This window comes from Aethalodelphis obliquidens, unplaced genomic scaffold (assembly GCF_003676395.1).
Source record: "Aethalodelphis obliquidens isolate GAN/ISIS:26980383/991018 unplaced genomic scaffold, ASM367639v1 scaffold22, whole genome shotgun sequence".
In the NCBI taxonomy this organism is placed as follows: domain Eukaryota; kingdom Metazoa; phylum Chordata; class Mammalia; order Artiodactyla; family Delphinidae; genus Aethalodelphis; species Aethalodelphis obliquidens.
The window spans coordinates 5422951-5444718 of record NW_020837966.1 but is presented as its reverse complement, the minus strand read 5'-3'; the positions used below and the strand labels follow the sequence as shown (position 1 = coordinate 5444718).

At 37.8% G+C, this 21768-nt stretch overlaps 1 protein-coding gene across 9 annotated transcripts in view; it reads right to left on the bottom strand.

Annotated features, from left to right (window-relative positions):
* CCDC66 (coiled-coil domain containing 66) overlaps window positions 1-16409 on the bottom strand; it is a 54205-nt gene extending 37796 nt beyond the window's left edge. The window contains exons 1-7 of one of the 9 annotated variants that reach the window (XM_027121130.1): window positions 16317-16409; window positions 14494-14558; window positions 13804-13829; window positions 6956-7400; window positions 5310-5475; window positions 5020-5123; window positions 3457-3578 (exon numbers count right to left, since the gene is read on the bottom strand). In XM_027121130.1, the coding sequence (XP_026976931.1) occupies window positions 3457-3578; window positions 5020-5123; window positions 5310-5475; window positions 6956-7400; window positions 13804-13829; window positions 14494-14558; window positions 16317-16327 (939 nt within the window). In that variant the 5' untranslated portion in view covers window positions 16328-16409. Of the gene's footprint in view, window positions 1-3456; window positions 3616-5015; window positions 5124-5309; window positions 5476-6955; window positions 7404-11760; window positions 11840-13803; window positions 13830-14493; window positions 14559-16316 lie in introns of those variants that run through there. The other 8 variants (XM_027121131.1, XM_027121129.1, XM_027121133.1 and 5 more) reach the window with 8 other exon arrangements.
* Window positions 16410-21768: the final 5359 nt, after the last annotated feature.

The window sequence follows — 21768 nt, the reverse complement described above, 5'->3', positions numbered from 1 at the left end:
TGTTATATGTCAGCCACTGTCTTATGCACTTAATATGCATTACCTCATGTTTTTTTAATTTTTATTTTTTGCGGTACGCGGGCCTCTCACTGTTGTGGCCTCTCCCGTTGCGGACCACAGGCTCCGGACGCGCAGGCTCGGCGGCCATGGCTCACAGGCCTAGCCGTTCCGCAGCATGTGGGATCTTCCCGGACCGGGGCACGAACCCGTGTCCCCTGCATCGGCAGGCGGACTCTCAACCACTGCGCCACCAGGGAAGCCCCGCATTATCTCATGTTTTAACAAAATTGGCCTTGATGATTCTGCTTGCAACTAAATTTCTCCTCCTCTCAATTACATTAAGAGGTTAACTTAATATTCAAATAATATAAATGGTTGTGGCTATGGCTGGGATTTATGAAACCAACTGCTTTCAGGTATTTAAAGGGGGATTTTTTTGTTGCAGTTCATGTCCCCCCAGTAGCACCTCTCCATTATCTTACAGCATTCACACATAAATACATAAAAACTACATTTAAACAGTAAAAATATGCATAGGTAATTATACTCTAATCCTTGGTTGTCCAACCCTGGATTTAGTATATGATTTCCTTTCTAGTCTTTCTCCCATCCCCAACCCCTATCTCTGACTCTAAAATATAAATAACTTTACTGGTTTTCTAGATTATTAAAAAAAAATGACACATGCTATCATTCAAAAAAAAAAAGCAAAAAAACTAAAAGTCACCTTAAATGGTTAATTCTTTATATCATTAACAATCATAGTATGGATTACTCCCAGATAATAAATGACCTAAAAAGCCATGCAAAATAAGCAATAATAAATGACATGCTAACACTTCAACTGACATTTCGGTAACAGAAATACCTAATATTTTTAGCATTAAAGTTTTTTTAATCCTCATGTTGAAAAGTAAATAAGCTTACAACTGATTCTCAATGACGTCATGAGTAGTTTTATTTGCAGTTTTTAGTAGTATGTGCATGCATCAATTTCTAAACTTTAAAAACTTAGAATTATCATCCAGAACTATAGAGTTTTCCAAAATAACTTCTAGAAAGACTAATTTATTGCCTTTTAACATTTGGTCAAAGTGCTTTTGGGAACACAGAAAAACGTAATTCATATTTCATTCCTTTTGTTAACGTAAAATTATCAACAGACTATAAACTGATGTAAGCTAGTCAGTCCTATATGGAGAACAAGCTGCCATGCAAACAATCTAACTGGCGGGGTTCTATAAGAACTCTACCAGTACTGAAAATGTCTACCACCAGAATCATACCTTTAGGTTACTGCCTTATTTTCAGAATACATTTGTTAAAATGTAAATGTTCATTAGGAAGGAAAAAAAGAAATAGTTAATAACTTTTTTAAAATTTAAGGAGCAGGGCTTCCCCAGTGGCACAGTGGTTAAGAATCCGCCTGTCCAGTATTTACAATAGCCAGGACATGGAAGCAACCTAAGTGTCCATCGACAGATGAATGGATAAAGAAGATGTGACACATACATACAATGGAATATTACTCAGCCATAAAAAGAAATGAAATTGAGTTATTTGTAGTGAGGTGGATGGACCTAGAGTCTGTCATACAGAGTGAAGCAAGTCAGAAAGAGAAAAATAAATACCGTATGCTAACACATGTATATGGAATCTAAAAAACAAAAAAAAAAGAAAAAATCGTTCTGAAGAACGATTCCTGTCCTGTCCTAGGGGCAGGACAGGAATAAAGATGCAGATGTAGAGGATGGACTTGAGGACATGGGGAAGGGGAAGGGGATGCTGGGACGAAGTGAGAAAGTAGCATTGACATATATACACTACCAAATGTAAAATAGATAGGTAGTGGGAAGCAGCCGCATAGCACAGGGAGATCAGCTCGGTGCTTTGTGACCACCTAGAGGGGTGGGATAGGAAGGGTAGGAGGGAGACGCAAGAGGGAGGGGATATGGGGATATGTGTATACATATAGCTGACTCACTCTGTTATACAGCAGAAACTAACACAATAATGTAAAGCAATTGTACTCCAATAAAGATGTTAAAAAAAAAAAAGGAATCCGCCTGCCAATGCAGGGGACACGGGTTTGAACCCAGGGACACGGGTTTGAACCCTGGTCCAGGAAGATCCCACATGCCGCAGAGCAACTAAGCCCGTGCACCACAACTACTGAGCCTGTGCTCCAGAGCCCGCAAGCCACAACTACTGAGCCCATGCACCACAACTACTGAAGCCCACGTGCCTACAGCCCGTGCTCTGCAACGTTGGAAGCCACCACAACGAGAAGCCCAAGCACCGCAACGAAGAGTAGCCCCCGCTCACTGCAACTAGAGAAAGCCCGCGCACAGCAATGAAGACCCATCGCAGCCAAAATTAAAATAAATAAATTAAAAAAAAATTTAAGGAGCATACTGCACTCAATAAAAATTAACTGGTGATTTAAAAGAGTATTTAGATTCACTTCTTCAAGGAAAATAAGTTATATAGTCATCATGTACTAAAGAGCTTATATATTCAAAGTAATGACATTTAGAACTTACCTCTAAAATCTGACTAGCTCTAGGCAGTGAATGCCTGTCAGCCTGGATCACCATTACCTGACTGGGAGACTGTGACAGAATGCTAGAATAGCTAGCAGAAGTCTAACAACAAAACGATAAACAAGGGTACTTTTTTGTCTAGTATTAAATATATGCAAAATTTAAAGGTCCCCAAAGCACTACCCGAGGGACACATGGTATATACTTATGTTTGATAAGCAATCACTTATGTTTGATTTGATAACCTTGTAGTGAATACCACATGGTCAGTGGTAGAGTTTTGTGGTCATCTATAACATCGTGGAGCTCTTTTATAGGAGCCTAAAGGAGGTGCCAGGGGCCTTTACACTCACCTACTAACACAGTAAGACTATTTACAGAATGCAAACAGAGTAGCTGAGGTCATAATTTAATTCAAAATAACGTTGTTTTAAAATACCATATGAAAAGTGAGTTTTAAAAAAATGAATAAGCTTCAAAAATAAGCTTTATGAGGGACTTCCCTGGTGGCACAGTGGTTAAGAATTTGCCTGCCAATGCAGGAGACACGGGTTCGAGCCCTGGTCGGGAAAGGTCCCACATGCCGTGCAGCAACTAAGCCCGTGCACCACAACTACGAAGCCTGCACTCTAGAGCCTGTGAGCCACAACTACTGAAGCTCGTGCGCCTAGAACCCATGCTCCGCAACAAGAGAAGCCATTGCAATGAGATGTCCGTGCACCGCAACGAAGAGTAGGCCCCGCTCACCACAACTAGAGAAAAGCCCGCGTGCAGCAACAAAGACCCAACGCAGCCATAAATAAATAAATTAAAAAAAAAAAAAAAAGCTGTATGATATAAACAAGGCTTAGCATTAAAAAAGTGCAGTTAAGGTATTTTATATTCCATAAGTGCCTGATTTTGACACTTTTACCTTAGCCTGATCGAGAATTTGAAGTTTTTCCCATACTATTTTATCACTTTCAGATTTTTTCCATGGATTATTCCATTTTTCAGACGCGTCTTTTTCTTTCTTCTTTAAAGCAACCTGTTCATCTGTAAATAATGTCCTTTTTAAAAAAATATACAAAAACTGTAAAAAAAAAATGACGTAAACAAATCATGACCTTCTTAAAGAGTGCAGATTCCAACACAGATCAAAACTGTTTTTTAGGAAGGAGATTAACTCACAAGACAGAGAAGAATTTTAAGGATATGGAATAAAAGAAAATGTTTAATCAGAACCAAATTTAAGTATGGCATAAATGGATGTAAAAATGTTTGTTTTACTACAATTATAAATAAGGAGCAATTTTTTCAGAACATATTTTATATTATGCTAATTACTGTGAGGTTCTACTCTACAGTAATGTTCATTTAATTATTACTAAAAGGCTTAAAAGCTAGAACTCTGGAGTCAGAGAACCCTGGGGTCAAATTCAGGTTCAACCACTTCCCGGCTGTGTGACTGAAGGCAGAATGATGTTCATCCCTCTAAACCCCATTTTTTATTCTGTGAAATCAGAGCAATAATGATGTCTATTTTCAGTATAGGGCCTCACACAAAGTAAATATTTAATAAATGTCAGCCATTATTATTTGTAACTGCTGAAAAGGTACAAAAAATCATGTGTCCAAATTTGTACTGAACAAACATTTAAAGCTGCAATTATGATATAAAACACATCAGATCTCCAAACCTTCTGATACTGCTACCATACATTTAATTTCTTTATTATTCTATTACTTTGACTTCCAACATCAATTCATTCCCTATTTCTTCGCTTATCTTTTTCTAGATCACCTGTCTTGGAAGGGTTGTGACTAACTGGTAGGACTTTCCAGTTCAGTGGACAGTGAATCCCATCTTCATGCTTTTAGTACAACTATTCCCAAGTACAACTATTACCTCATGTATTTTCCAAACTCTGATACCTGGACCCTAAGTCTAGTCCAAGAAGTAACAGGAGTTTCTTAGTTATTATCTTACTTACCTTAAGACCCTACTTAACAGAAATTATAACTTTTTCTGTTATGATGTCTACAGACTGAAGAAAAGAAATAAGCTTATTTTTGTATGGGATATACTGATTGATATCATATTGATGATTCTTGATTAGAATGTTTTAATTTTTAAAATGAATTATTTTTAAATAAAACCATCTTTAACCCATAGAATTTCTGTAATGGAAAAATATTAAAATGGATTCTCAGGAAATGAGAAATGTTTAGGAATCTTTGAGCTCCAGAAGGGTACTGATGATACTAATGTTCATCTGTGGCTTTTGGTGCACACCACAGAGCAGAAAACAAAAAGGTATAACATAAGGGAATGTGAAATCACAAAGTTTCTTATGCCACTTGCAGAAAACTACTCTAGATGGTGAATGTTATAAAACAAGGTTTTTGATAATATCATACTGCAAGATGTACTTCATCCTCAATATACATTCCTTAAGCCAACAAAACTATAATAAAATGTGCAATAATTACCTACCAAGCTCTTTCCTCCACTGGGCTTTTTTTGCTTCCAACAAACCTCTATCACGTTCTCTTTCTCCCAGAGTACTGAATATGTCAGCTGGTTTCCATATATTCTCTCTAAGACAAGACACAAAAAATAACAGAAACCTTATCATATGTTTCTATACAACTTACTCCATAAATATTAAGTAATAAACTTTTAAATAGCTCTAGTCTTCAGAGTAAATATTTCACATACAAGTCAAGGAAAAGTAAAACCATATTCCCAAGATGACCCCACAACAATAGATGTGAGTTACATACGTGGCAATTTTCTGCTCATACTGATTAGATGTCACCTGATTTTCATTTAAAACAGACTTTTTTTCATCCTGAACAGATGAAATGGCCTCAGTTTTCTGCGGAAGTCCCATGATGTTCTCATCCTTTGGCTGATCAGGAATATTGTTTAAATTTAGACTATACTGACCTAGAAGGTAAAATACATGTTTTAAAATTAATACTAAAATTACATCTATTATAATACCTTATCTTGATACAGTTACGCAGTTTTAAAAAACACGGCTTTACACATCATCTAATTAATCACCTCTCACAGCAGTCCTTGCAGTGCGTATTACGATTCCCTTTTTGTCAAAAGAGGAACCTGAGCCTCAGAAGTTAAATGGCCCAGAGGTATGGCCACAGCCATACAAACTTTTGTTTCAAATAAGAAAACAAGCAACAACCAAAAAAATCTCCATTTACTCTTGCCAACAACACTTTTACAAATAATATAAATGATAATACAAATCACAACTTAAAGGAGAATAAATGCAAACAGCTTTATAAAAAACTCATTACCTTGCCCTTATTTTTCTCATTTAGCTGGGAAAGCAATCAGTGATGATCTTTTCCATGGACCACTGTCTCTATATCCCAGCTGTATCTATTCCAAATGTTTTACACAGGGCTCATATGCTTGGCTCAAAAATCCCTCAATGTGATAGTTCTCCCAATGGAGAGAAAGCATATCTAATATGCGGGTCATTATATGATTAGGCAAATTCTGCTTTTAACTTTGTTGATATCATCTCTCATTACGCCTAGTAAGTTTTTATTTTTTGTTCTTTGAACTAGAATTCTAGCCTTAAAGATAAAAGTTAGCTCCCTGACTTTACAAAGAATAATCTATACCAAGAGAAGGCAAATGACTCCATTTTGAGCCCCTTGGGAGTGCTAAGGAGCTACCTAGTCCCCAGACCAGTTGTGGGGCCTCTTCCTGGTGACTGTTAATTTTATTTTTATTTATTTCACGGTTGCTTAACAAAATTTTAATAATATTTCTATTCATAGTCACAATTCCTTAGCTCAAAGCTAAAACTAGAAGGCTTTTAAAAACATAATACAATACCCTGACTACTAAAATAGAAGGCATATAATACGCCACTACTTCCAAGTCAGTGTTTTACGCTGGTTAAAAAGATAGTGCTGCCAATTCTTAGCAAGGATTGAAAGTCAGGAAGAGCAAAAGCCGGGGCCAGGAAAATAATCCTTTTCAGCAACTCATGTCAAATCTTCATAGCAAAATTCCCTCATTTTTCATTAGAAATACAATAGCAATTTTTTAGAACATTTTACATAATTAGTTTTCATGTAAGTAAAGCCTCCTACCTTCCAAAATTAGTACAATAGCTTTCTGAACTAAAATCTAGAATCCACAGAAACTAGGTTTCTTAAGGCCATGGTACATGAGAATAATATTCTGAGCATTAACCTTAAAACATGGCATATTTTAACTACAAAAGTAATTCTGCCTATGAGAATGTTTTCTAAACGAATATTTATTTTAAAACATTGTTACATTAAACTAGAATTTAAGAGGCACAGTTATGTAAAATCCAATAAAACTCAAATTCTAAAACTTATATATTGATAAACTTAATATTAAAACTTCAGAAAAATCTTACTTGTTTCCTCCTTCTTTCCATTCTCAGTCAGGGAAACTGATTTATTTCCTTGGTTTACAGTCATCAAAATCTGTTGTAGTTGGCCTTGTGTTAGACACACCAAACTGCTCTTCACATTTTCAGCTGTGATGTGCTTTTTGCAAGGCTTCTGTTTAGCTACTACAAATGCATTTATGCTGTTTCTAGTCTTCTGTATATTAGGGGTTGCAGGTGAAATTTCTTTCTGGATATGAAGATGGTCTTTATCTGCATACTGCTTGCATAAATCCTTAGTGGGTGAAAAAGTCATACTATTTTTTTCACTTTTTGCCAATGAAGTTTCTGAACCAATTCTCTTCTTTTGCGAAAGTTTTTCACTCCTGACACAAGTATTTTGTGATTTCAGAATGTATCCAGTTTGTTTATTTCTTAAAGGACATTTTGCAATCTTGGTCTTATTTCCCATCTGCTAAAACACCAGAAATTTATTCTTTACAAGAGCCCACGAAAAATCAACAATTATCTTTATATAGTCAGTGATAAGTCAGGCTTCGAAACTTTTTTTTCTCATTTTTCTAGTTAGATAACATATCCATAAGAAACTAACACTCAACCTTCGCAAATCTCCACTTGAAAGCTTCATTAACAACTGGAAATTATTATTTTATTTCAGGATAACGAAGATTACATAACAACTTTTATTCTAGGTGTTTACAGTCCATTCTGCTTCAGCTTTGAATCTCATGTCATGATTCTAACACCCACACTATCTTTCTTTACAGGCATTTATACACCGGTAGGTTACTAGCCCTTATTCCTTGAATAACTTAGCTTGTGGGTCACCATCCCTCACTCTAACCTAACTCCTGTCTTAATTATTGGTGCTTTCATGTTCTTTCAATACCCTGGCCTCATTTCCTTGACCTCTGTTCCTATACTCTTGTCTTCCATGCTACCTCAGTTACTCATCGCCACAGTGATATCTTATACTGACCTTGTAACTCTACCCATAACTGTAATAATCTCAATTTCAGTAAGAACCTCCAGTCATAGGCCTTAGCAGTAGTCACATGGCTCATTCACTCACCATGTTCAAATCTTGGCTCAACATCACTGGCTCAGTGAGGTCTTCTCTGAACACCCTATTAAAAATTGCAGGCTTCCTGCTCTAACTTCACTCCCACCTCCCTAGCACTCCCCACTTTCCCAAGGCTACCATGCCCCTGAAATGACCATGCCCCTTCCCTTTCTCTCATGTTTCTCTATAGCACTTTTGTCCTGTAATATTCTATATTTATTTTGATTATTTTCTGCCCATTCCACCTTTTTAAAAATTTATTATTTTTGGCTGCATCGGGTCTTCACTGCTGTGCACGAGCTCTCTCTAGTTGTGGCAAGTGGGAATACTCTTCTTTGAGGTGCGTGGGCTTCTCATTGCAGTGACTTCTCTCGTTGCGGAGCGTGGGCTTCTCATTGCAGTGGCTTCTCTCGTTGCGGAGCATGGGCTCTAGGCGTGCGGGCTTCAGTAGTTGTGGCTCGTGGGCTCTAGAGCACAGGCTCAGTAGTTGTGACACACGGGCTTAGTTGCTCCGCAGCATGTGGGCTCTTCCAAGACCAGGGATGGATCCCGTGTCCCCTGCACTGGCAGGCAGATTCTTAATCACTGCGCTACCAGGGAAGTTCCCACCTTTTTCTAACGTAAACACTACAGGGAAGAGATTTTTTTTTTAATTTATTTATTTTATTTATTTTTAGCTGCATTGGGTCTTCATTGCTGCCCGCGGCTTTGTCTAGTTGCAGCAAGCGGGGGCTACTCTTTGTTGCAGTGCGCGGACTTCTCATTGCCGTGGCTTCTCTTGTTGTGGAGCACGGGCTCTAGGCGCGCGGGCTTCAGTAATCGTGGCACACAGGCTTAGTTGCTCCGCGGCATGTGGGACCTCCCCGGACCAGGGCCTGAACCCGTGTCCCCTGCATTAGCAGGCAGATTCTTAACCACTGTGCCACCAGGGAAGCCCAGGGCAGAGATTTTTGTTTGCTTTGTCTACTGCTGTGTCCCCAGTATCTGAACAGTCAGTGGAACAGGGTAGGTTTCAGTAAATTTTTGTTGAATTACTATCTTCAACCATACCATTTTAAAGACTGGATTCTTTATCTCTCTCCCACAAATTAGCTCCCCTTTCCAAAATATCTCATTTCTGTAGCACTGTTGTTCTAGTCTTTCAGACCAGCAACCATAGAGTCATCTTTGACTCTTTATCCTCCTTCACGGTCTTCTTTAGCTTACCAGCAAGTACTGGTCATTTCTTCCTTCCAAATATCTTTTTCTCCCCTTTTACATGACAATACACCTAAATTCAGGTTTTCATTACCACACTACTGATTACAGCTTATCTCAAATCTATCCAACTGTACATTTCTGCAAACCCATCTAACATAAAATAATTCAACAGTCATTCAATAAATACTAAGTGTTGCTTTTTAGGTGAGCAACACTATGGGAAAGACGTTGGAGGTATAAAATGAGTAAGACAAGATTCTTGTTATCAAGGAGTGGGGTAGATGCCACATGGCTTTCATCTGGCTTATCATATCCCAATGTCCTTGTCTTTCAAAAATGACATAATACACAACCACACTTTGACCAATGAATCAACCCCATTTTACCTTTCTTTTCAAAATGTACCTGTATTATCAGTAGTAAAAATCTCTTTCTTACCCTCTTCACCTCACCTATACCCTTTTATTCCAGGCTTTAGACTTTTGATAATACCAATACCACAATCTAAAATGCGCTTTTACCCTCCTATCTCTGTGGCTATTTTTATATAACTAACTCTAAATGAGAGGTGGCAAATTTAAATACGTAGTGTAAATTAGCCTGGGTGGGAACTAGGATAATTGAAAAGCACTTTTCTGTCTAAAGGAGGCAGCCACCCCTCAGAAGCAGCCTACATTGCCAAAGAGGAATCTGAGTCTACTTGCTAGATCATCCAGTATTTCAAGAGAACCAAGAATGCCATATTTTACCTTAAAAGTTCCATTTTTTTAGACACTCACAATTCATTCTAGTTTTTGAAAACCACTGTGTGGATTAGGCAAATTATCAGCAGACTACACGTAGGTTACAGAGCTAAGCTCCACCCCAGTCTCCAACGACTACAGCTATTACTAATCCTACCCTTCTTTGACTCATACTGACATTTTTGGGATCATTAACAGCTGAGTATTTCAGTTCTCTAATCAGTTTCTCACTCAAACTGCTAAGAAGTGTAGTGTATTCCCTAAACGTATCTTAAAAGTCTCTCAATTTTGTCCCCTTCTTTCCATTCTGCTAGCCACCATGCTTCAGGGTCTCATAAGACTCTCCCTGGACTAATATAATTGTCCCTTAAGTAGTGTCCGTGTTATGATAATCTGTCCTTCACAGAATTGCCTGAAGCCCGTTCCTACAACACAAATCATATCTAGTCTACTTTTCAAAAAGTCTTTAATGCTCCCTACATGCAAATCAAATAAGTTCAAACCCTCTGTGTATACATTGAAACTCCTTGTGATTGTAACCACCCTCCCTAAGTTTTATGTTCTACACTCCCCGCTGATATACACACTATCCCCCAAATGCAAATTGTTTTGTACCTTGGTATTTTTGCCCACTATTTTCTCTGAGTTTAGAATATACCACCCTACTTCTTTCACTATGAAAATCTCCTTCACCTTTTAAGTTCTAATTAAAGTGTCACCTCATTTATGAAGCATTCCCTGTCTCCCTTAACCACAAAGACCTGCTTTCCACAGTTTTCTTCTTTTTATAACCCTAGCATGGCACACATTTTATTGTACTTGTATTATATAGTTATTTACCTGACTGACACCCCTGCTTCTAGGAAACATGGACTAGGTTTTACTCCATTTTTCTCTCAGTCACAGAACAAATAAAGCCAAGAATGGAGCTGTACACACATATGGAGTTTTACAGCTGCAGTAAATCCTTGTTAAACAGAAACCTATTAATTGGAGCTCCAATTTAACTAGAACTATTTTGCCACATTCCACTTAAATCAGAAGTAACATACAGAAAAAGTCATCTAAAAATTATGTAATAAAAAAGGGGGGTAGCAATGTCTGGCATGAGATCAATATACATGCAGCTCAATCCTGAATACATTTGTAGCTTAATGCCAGAGAAGAGCAATGAGTGGAGGCAGCAAAAAAATCCATGAACTACCAAATAAATATTCAATTATGTTCAGCTTAATTAATAGGAAAAAGCAATCTCTAACCCAAATCATCTCCCAAGTGTTTACTGGATTAGATGAATTTTAATACATCAAATAGGTCTTCACATCATAAACATTCTTAGGTAGCATGCTGCTCTCTTACCTAGTTTTGATTGTACCAGTACTTTTCCTAATATTAAAAAAATATATAAAGACAGCGTCCAACGCATTTAACGCTGGCCAACTTCACAATTTATATGGGGCCAGGATCCCAACGCCAGAAAGAATCAGAGAAGATTAACATTTTAAAATATAAAATGTGCTACCTAGCACTAATATTGTATACATCTTTTAGTGTGTTACTATTGACTCGCACACATAGAAATACCTGCGAAAATTTTAAGATGTTTTATATTTCAACTAATTGTGAGATAATTTTGAGGTCAGAATGTATAAATTACCCATGACACTGAATCATTAATATTTCTCTCATTTATCTTTCTATAAAAGCTTAAGAAATTAGACTGGTAACCATCTTTACTTCATATTTACTACCACAGATTAAAGAAAAGTACAGGAGAGATTTTGAAAGAATTAAAGTACTCTGACCACAGTTTGTTAAACTTCATGATGATGAGATAGAGTTCAGTGTCTAAAGAGCACACTATGTACACGACAGTAATTCAACCTGTGAGGAAGAGGAAAAACAAAAATGTAGGTAGTATAGTCACTTAGCTTACCCCAGTAGAAGAAAAGCACTATGATGAGTGAATTCATGAATAACTTACAGAAAAGAGAATTCAACATGTATCTACAGAACTGTGAGATTTTGGAAACTAAAAAACTGATTAAAACAAAAAAAGGAAGACAGCACTACTGTTTTTGGTTTTTGTCTTCTGTGAAGAGCAAAGAAAGAAATAAGCATCTCAGGAACCTCTGTAAATAAGGGAAGAGAAGCTCCTTGAAATAAAGTCAATATAAAAAGGAGATTTAGGTTGCATCAGTATTTTTTTCCAGCTTTACTGAGATTTAATTGACCATTAAAAATCATATATATTTAAGGTGTAAAATTTGATGATTTGATATATGTATACATTGTGAAATAATCACCACAATCAAGCTAATTAACATACCCATCACTTCACATAGTTACCATGCATCAGTATTTTGGAGTCCCAAAAGCAAGAGAAATAAACTCAAATAATCTGCTTTAAGACAATAAATAATTTAAGATCAATATCAGCAGAGACTTATTAGTTACTCTGGAAAGAAGAATCCTAGAATAAAAAAATCCCTAAACTGCTAAAAGAATTTTGTAATGATTCTACAAAAAGTCCAAGACTAGTAACTTTGTTTATTACAGGCATAAAAGGGGATCTCCAGATGTTCTAAGTTGGTTAAAAAGATAATGAAATATCTTCACAAATGTAGTGACCATAACACATCCATTAAGAACACAACAGAAGAGGGAACGTGTGCGACAGAATTGAGGTCAGGTGAAGATAAAAAAAAACTATGTGTAATAGTTGATTTCTATCTAGGAGCATGAAAAGGAGCACTGTATTTGTTAATGTGACTCAAATAAGAACAGTTAGTTGCAATATTTTAATAGCGCAGGGTTAGGAAAAACTATACAATCTATATTCTGTGATTAAGGGAACACACAGGGTATGTATATACTGTGTATGTGTGTGTGTGTGCATATAATAATTTTTATAGGTAGCTTGTGGAATTACTCTGATCAGCATTACCCATTTATCAAGTAATTGATATCTTGGGTTCTCAAGCAACTTTTCCACCTTGATTAAACCAGGAAGAAACAGCAAAGCCATCAGGGGTTCAGAGTTGAAGAGAAAAGGGCCGCATCACCCAAAGCAGTCTCTAGTCAAGATATGGAAAGACAGACTTTAAGATACTGCAAAATAAAATGGGCTACAGTAAGTTATAGAGGGGGACAGTAGAAATTTCTGCTGCTTAATGGAAAAAGAAATGGGAAACAAGAAAAGTAGTGGTATCAAAATTTTGAAGCAGTAATGTATTTTGTAGAAAAAGGCTCTGTGGGCTCCTGATAAAGAAAAATAATTTAAAAGGAAAACTATTATTTAACTCAAGTGTAACCTCTTAGAGGAGGAAGCTAAATGCATGTAAGATTTTGTCAATCAAATACATCTTTTTGGTGTGGGAAAATGCAATTTGAGTATGAAAAAAAAAATTTTGCTTTAAAGTTTGACTATTTTTAAAGATGTCACGAGTTGCACTGTCCAGTACAGTAGCCATTAAATTAAAAATCAAACAAGTGAATTAAAAATTCACTTCCTTAGTCACACTGGCCACATTCAAGTGCTTAATAACTACACATGGCTAGTGGCTGACTATCATATCGGACAGCACTGATTTTAGAACATTTCCATCACTGCAGAAAGTGTTACTGGACAGAACTGATCTAGAGAAGTGAGTTCTAGGAGGCTTTTTAAACTGAAAAATTATGAATCTATTTCTGTAAAAGGACCAGCCTGAAAGCAAGGGTATAATAACTTTTCATCATCATTTCAAACCCTGTGTAACAGTTTGACAGGAATTATTTTCAAACCACTGTAAAGTAAACTGCATTTTACATTTGAAAACAAGTCAGGTCAAAGTCATTTGGCTTACCTTTACAGAAATTTTTGATTTATGTTCTACAAGAGAAAAAAAAAATTACTAAACTATCAACCGAGAACATACTAAGGCAGTCACAAAAGAAAATTTTAATTAACATTATTTTAAAAAGATATTAAGTAAAAATATTAACCCTCAAAGCATTAACTTTAGGTCCTGCCTGAGTGTTCTTTTACAGTGTGGTTCAAGTATTTATATTTCATTTTTGTTTATTTTCCAAGATAAAATTATAAACAGATCAGAGAAAAAGAAAATAATGTGAATGAAAAGAGTACCAAAGCATACTCTGCGCTTTAAAACTAAAAATGACTTTAAAACTATGGTCTTATTATAAATTTTCTCAAACAATATATTCTTTACATGCACAGAACATAACTGCATAAGTTTTACCTAGATTATTCATTAGGCAATAAGCATATGTGCTGTATACAAATATAATAAAGAAACATTACAAATGAAATATACTGGAACATTAAATTCCATGAATAAATACTGACAGTGGTAAGCAATGATGTAATGTGACTTTACTTGGCTAAAAATAAATTTGAGGAAGTTAGGGAAACCAGCTTTTTTTCAAAGTGTCATTTAAATATTCCACTACAAGCAAAAAATCTGTTAAACAGCTACACATTTTTCGTAGGAATTTAAAAGTTAGTATTTTCGATTTCTAGTAATATAGCATACCATATGGAGACAGTATTAGCTTGGTTTTTCCATCCAATAATTCAGTTTCAAGCTTTAAACCATCTCTGCAAAATAAAAGAAAGTTGTCTGTCATTTTTAAGAAGCAGCAACATTTTAAATAGACAGAAATGCTCAGTTGAACCTTGAAAGTAAATTTGTTCTCCTGAATTTATAAAGGAATCTTGTAAATATTAAAACGTTTTTAAAAAAAATTTCTATAGATGTTTATTTTTCTTTTAAAAATTGATGTATAGCTGAAACCATTCTTTTAATTTAAAACATTTTTCAATTCAACATAAAATCAAAAACTTCATGGAGAAAATTACTGAAACTTTCCAACAATTTATCATCTTTAATCTGAAACTTCATTTGGTTACTGACAAGGAATAAATTAATCTGGTTATCGTAACATCATTTAGTTCTTCTAACTCTAGACTGGAAAAAATAATGCTGTTACAAAACTCCTCACCTATGTTAATGGAGCAAAACACATCTAGCTACCATTTATTAGCTTCATAATGGTCTCATGACTAACACATTCTATGGCCTGTTAGAGCAGTATTTGAAAATGAAGCTGTAAGACTGCCACCAGGGTTATTAACTGCTTGAGCATGGAGTTCTACTCTATTCTGAATATTTCAACTAATACATATTCACACTTAGTGACACTTTTGTAACTATCACAGCAATACATCTATAATAAACTTTGCCCGCTATACTTTATCTGTGCCTGTCAAACGCCAAGAGCACAAAGTAACAGTAGATACTACCAACGAAACTTGTACGTCTGTTAAGGTCCCAATAAAAATTCCACTGAAAACAAAAACAGCAGTACACACAGTTATTTTATTGTTTTAGTGAGAGAGAGAGAATAGACGTACGTCAATACATATCAACAGGGACAAAAATGATGTCCAAGCGACAAAATTAAATCTCGCGGGCCAATAAAAGGGAACACGAAATTTGCGGTGATGCTAAGGTTGGGGAAATCAAACAATTTCAACTTACTCAAACGATTTCAACTTACTAAGATAAAAACACCATAAAGAATGGGTTTTAAGGGTTTCCCGGTAGCACGGTTACAAACAGTTCATGTTTATGTCGGTGAAACTTAAGCAAAAGAAAGACCTTGAATGAAACCGTCTATTCAGCACTACCGCGTTGCAAACACCTTCAGGGGCAGACTGTCTTGTTTCTTATCCCTAGATTCTAGAACACAGAAACCATTTGCTAAACGAGGTGCACACGTGTAAGTTTGAAGACTTTTCATCTTCTTGAAATATCAAACATCCCAGTGGTGATAAACCACGCAACAGTCCTTTTTATTTACTCAACCACTACTTAATGAGGGCCTATGAGGTGCCAGGCACCGGTGATACACGACTCCTCGAGAAGCCTCGGCTCCCAGCACGTACGTAGGCCGCTAAGCTCCTCTGGGCGCTCCCACACTCTGCAAAGAACCCCCACACAGGGTCGCAAAGCACCAGGGCCTGGGCCAGGATTTCTCCCCAGGAAGCCGCTACGCTTTATCTCTCCACCTGCCCTCACCTTTTATCTCCTCTCACGCCTCTCCTCCCTCTCCCTCCTGAAGTAAATGAGGAGGCGGAAAGGAGGCACGGACAGTTTCGCGAGTTATTAACTGGAAAACGGAAGTCTGCGGAGGCTGTAAAGGCCGACCCAGCCCCTCGCCCCCTCAACCTCAGGAAGCCGGGCACTGCTGCTTGGGGCGCCGCAGGCCTGGAAGGCTCCCCGCGAAGGGCTCCAAGAGCCAACCCAGCCTCACCCGCTCTCCACGAACTACCACCTTTCTCTCCACAGCTTACCCTAAGTTCATGGCGCAACCGGCCGCGCTCTCCACGAGCCGCTCAAGCCCCTTGTATACGTCGGTCGCCGCCGCCGTTCAACAAGCGCCACGCCGATTGGACACAGTGTTGCCGGCGAGCTGGGAGAGCGGGCCAATCAGGGTTGAGCGTGCTGGCGCTTGCGCTCAGCGGGGCGGGGCTGTCGGGGAGACCCTGTTGGTTCGCCCCACCTGGTCCTGACTCTGGAGTGCTGGGGGTTTTTCGTTCCTCGCAATTGTAGCCCTTAGAGTTCACAGGGAGTTCTCAGAGAAGTGCCTCAGCTCAAGTGGAGGTGGCTGGTTAAGCAATTTGCCTGAGGTCTGTATCAAGCTACGTAACCCCAGAGCCCATGTTCCAATTTAGCGATACATGAATCTAACTCCTATCCATCCTTCAAATCTCAATTTAAACGTCACTTCCTCCATGAAGCTCCTGTGGAATCCACTAGTGGGTAAATTAGGAACCCATTTTCTGGACTTCCCAGTCCCTGCCCTTTCAATCAGGGTACTAATACATTTCAGATCCTGTGTCAGAGTGAGCTTCAGAGGGGCAGAGTTGGTTTTTGACACCTATATACCCACAGCACCTGGAACTGAACAATACAGACAGTAAATATTTGTTAAACGAATAAACAGCAAAAGTTTTTAATGCCAACAAAAATCTTATTAAATTTGGCAATGATGTTTCATGATGAGGATGCCCGTAGATATAATGCAGTTACTAAAAGTTTACAAATTTTCATCTATTTACTCTTAAATGAATTTTACAAACTATAGCTGTAATAAATGAGGCACACTGAATTCTTACGGTACATTCAGTGAAAACTCAAAGTTATCTTTCTATTTATGTACCTGGCCTGTGGAAGATATATTTAAATAAACATTTGTTAATTTATTTGACTGAATAAATGAACAGGTACCAATGTATATTTGATCCTGTGTTGTTTTTCGTTTTCGTTTAAAGGAAAAGTCATCTGTGCATGTAAAAAAAAAAAGGCTCAAAGGATTTAAACCAACACGTTAGCAGGAGTATTTCTGGGAGTAGTGTGACTTTTAAAATTTTATTTTGTTTCTAGCTTTTATTATTATGAAAATGTTTAAATAAACAAAAATAAGAATAGTTCAATGAACGCCTATATACCCTCTACCTAGATTTGACAATGGTTAATGTTTTGCTACATTTGCTTTCTCTCTCTCTCCACATAGGTGGGCAGGCACACCCATACATCCACATCCATACACTCATACCCACGGCCATGAACACACCCACCTTTTTTTGCATCACTATTTGCAAGTAAGTTACAGACATTACAACACTTTGCCTTTAAACATTAAAGCATGTATCTCCTAAGACATTCTCCTATATAACCATAACACTATTATTACACTTAAGAAAATTAGCAATTTTATGATAATATCGAGTGTTCCATTCCTATTTAATTTTCCCCACTTGTTCTAGGAATATATTCTATATAGATGAAGGGGATTAAGAAGTACAAACCGGGGCTTCCCTGGTGGCGTGGTGGTTGAGAGTCCGCCTGCCGATGCAGGGGACACGGGTTTGTGCCCTGGTTCGGGAAGATCCCACATGCCGCGGAGTGGCTGGGCCCGTGAGCCAAGGCCGCTGAGCCTGCGCGTCCGGAGCCTGTGCTCCGCAACGGGAGAGGCCACAGCAGTGAGAGGCCCGCGTACCGCAAAAAAAAAAAAAAAAAGAGAGAGAAAAAAGAAGTACAAACCTCCAGTTACAAAATAAGTAAGCCACAGGGATATAGTATACAGCAGAAGGAATATGGTCCATAATATTGTAATAACTTTTTATGGGAACAGATGGTTACTGGACTTATCATGTTCATTTCATAATGTATGCAAATATAAAATCACTATGTAGTACACCTGAAGGTTACAGAATGTTGTATACCAACTATATTTCAATAAAAAGTGAATACTTTTAAGATGTTATTATGTGGTCGACCGTGCATCACATCAGGTTGTCCTACAGTTACTGTGGTCAGGTTTGAAGACTTGGTCGTGCGTGGCAGTCCTATCTCTCTATTGTAAGCATCTATTTTCCCCTTTGCAGTCAGTAAGTAATCTGAGGGCTGATGGTTTAGCACTGTGCAAATATTCTGTTCCCCAACAACATTTCACCTAATAATGAGGAACGATTTTTATTTTGTGTTTTCTGTATTTTTCAATAAGTCATCTTTTGCATGGTTTTACATCCTTTACATACCACTCTTCTCTGCCTACTTGTTTACCAGGTGCAAGAAATTGGTGCAAAACTATTCCACTTCCCAAGCGTATTGTGAGATAGGAATCAAAGGTCAAGTTTCCAGTTGTAGCATTGTAAGCTACAAGTTGTAAGCGCGGCCTGTCGCGCCCTTAACACTCCATGCTTCTTTATGGTCTGCCTGAGGTCCATTCCCCTGGAAAAGAGAGTTTAGTTAAATGCTTTGAATTTATTGTTTAAAGGTATGTGAAGGTTGGAGGTACTACAAGCATATCCTTCATTTATATGCAGTGTAGTTTCCTCAGATCTTATTACCCTGTGGGTGCAAAGAGTGTCACCTTGACAATAATCTTGCTCCAAGCTGCACCTGTGGGATCTTGGCCCATGCTAAGTAAGCACTTCTGGAACCCACTCCGAGTGCACTGGAGCTCTTGAGGTATCCAGGCTGCAAGTCATCTGTAAGGAAAGAGAAATGCATGCCTTTTGTGTTCTCTTCTGTTCCAGTGCATAGCATAGTTTTCCAGAGCTTTGGATCGAGGCTGCCTGGGGTCAGATCCCAGCTTTCTTGCTTTCTAGCTGTGTGATCATGGGACGTTATTAACTTAACCTGCTTCAGTTTCTTCTCTGATACAAGGAGGATGAATACTAGTATTCCACCTCATAGGGTTGTTGTGAGAATTAAATGAGTTTAATCACATGCAAAGTACTTAGAATAGTGCTGGCACATAAATGCCATGTAAGTATTAGCAATGATCAATATTGTTACAGGAGAAGTGCTGATTGAGTCCAATAATTTACAGAGTTTTAGATCACTTGATTTTTTTTCCTTTTTAAAAAATTAAGGTAAAAATTGCAGACAGCCTCCTTTCACAGATGAGGAAACTGACTCACAGAGATGTAACTTACCCATGATCTTAACTACTGTTCTGTGCTTCTTTCTTTTATAGAACTGTTCTCCTTGAATTCTACTTAAACAATTAACAAATGTTTCCCTACAGATGACAGTAGGTTTTGAAATTTTTTACTGAAGAAAGAAGAGAGCTTGTAAGTCCTTTCGTTGTCTATGACTCCCCTGAATTTACTTTAGATTAAGGCAATTTTGAGTATCTAAGTACTGCAGGGACTCTCCTAAGATCATAAAATTTATACATCTTGCTCATCCTAAAGTAAACAAACATGGTTATGATTATTACTAAGTAGGAAAGCATAAGAAAAAAATCTCTATATGTGCTTTATTTTTCTTAGCCAGCTCAATCCCAAATGTGTAAATCATTTCCATTTCTCTAAATACGGTACATCATTTCTGTATGAGTAAACACTTTTTGTCATGGGAAACTGCTACTTTTATCAAGTACCTGATAAAGTATCTTTAAGTTAAAAAGGTGTTTCATTTTCATTTTGCTTCTAAGACTTTGTATCAGTCTGGGTCCAATCAGGAGAGAGATGCCAGCCACACAGTAATTTCAAGAGTGAAAGTTGAAAACATAATGAGATACCATTTCACATCCATTAGAACAGCTAAAATGGAAAGCTGACAATACCAAATGTTGGGGAAAATGTGACACTACTGGAACCTTCATCTTCTTACATTGGGAGTGTAAAATGGTCCAATCTCATTGGAAAACAGTGTGATAATTTTTAATAGAAACTTTTAAACATCTGCCTATGATTCAGCAATTCCGCTTGGAAGGTTGCATCCTGAACCTTTAGTTTGCTGATCTCTGAAGCTTTGCCTGCAACTGTTCAAAGACTTTTTCAGGAGTACATAACTGGGAAGGCCTTCCTGCATCCTCCATTTATGGGTTTAATTTTTCCGCCTTACAGACCACCACTGTGAAGCAGTGTTGGCTATCCATTTGTAAGTGCTGCTCTACAGAGCAAGTTAATTAGCAGGCTTCTCTGGCTCTAGGGGCAGATGATACAAACCATAGGACCAATACGTTAGACAAAAGTAAAATTAAGTAAATTGTTCAGGTGTGATGGGATGAAGGTCTCAATTGGGCAATTCTGAGAAATGTCTTAAGAAATACCAAAAGAGCAGAGGAAGAAGAAAAAGAAAACCACTACAGGAGTAAGTCAATTAAACCTCTCTGACCTCTTCATGTAAAAGATTAGACAAACTGTCTAAGGTTTCTTTCAGTTTGTAAATGGTTGATTCTAAATTATCCTCAAACTCTCTCCATGCCTGCTCCTCCACCAGAGTTAGGGCCCCTCCCATTTCTCCCCAAGGGTATTCCAACAGCCTCCTAAGCAGTCTCTATTCTCTAGCCAGAATGATTTCTAAAATGTGAGTCTGCTTAAGTCACTATGCTGCTTAAAATCTCTCACTAATTTAAGAACTCTGTTGCCCCAATATAAAGTCCAAAGGACTTAACTGTGTTCACCAGCTCCATTTTGATCTTTTAAATTTCACCCCTCACCTTGGCCCCTCAAACTTTAAGCCTCCTTCCACTGATCTGCTTTCATTTCTTCAGTGTAGCCACATTTACTCCTATCTCCCACCTTTACGTAGTCATTCATATCACAGATTTTATTGAGTACCTACTGTGTCCCAAGAATTGTTTTAGCACAAAGGATAAAGCAGTAACCCAAACAGACAGAATCCCTGCCCTCCAGAGCTGTTTCTTCTTGCTGGAATGCTCTTCCTCACGGCACCCCTTCATTAAGTAACTTGTCCTGCAGGTCCTCCACATGCATGCAAACGTAAAAGCACAAAACACCCACATGACTCGGGAAGATGTGGCCTGCTGCAAGTGTCTAAGGTCCTCTTTAGCAATAGCCTCCAAAGAGATGGCTTTCTCCTCCCTGTAACCCAGATTCTACTGGCTCCTCTTTGGTCGTGTCTTCTGTTTTCCTTCTAGTTGGCCTGATATTCATCTAAACCAGTTTATTCTTACATAAAAGTATTGAAGGAGGTGGAGAAAGGGTTGCAGACGGTGTGATGTCTCAGGCTCTGTGTCTTTCCTCCTGGGATTGCCTCCATTTGGGTCCATTAGAAGAGAAGGACACTTAAGAGATAAAACCAAAAGAAAGAGTCTTCAGTTATAGCCCATGACAGCCATCAGGTGCTGGGGAGAATCATAGAGGAGTGTTTTTTTCATTCAAAGTGTGGTGTTTTGCAGCATCTCATTACTGACTCCTCCAGTTTTATTTTCTAGCCCCTGTGGCCCCTGCTCTTCTCTTAGACTCTTGGCTCACCTCTCTC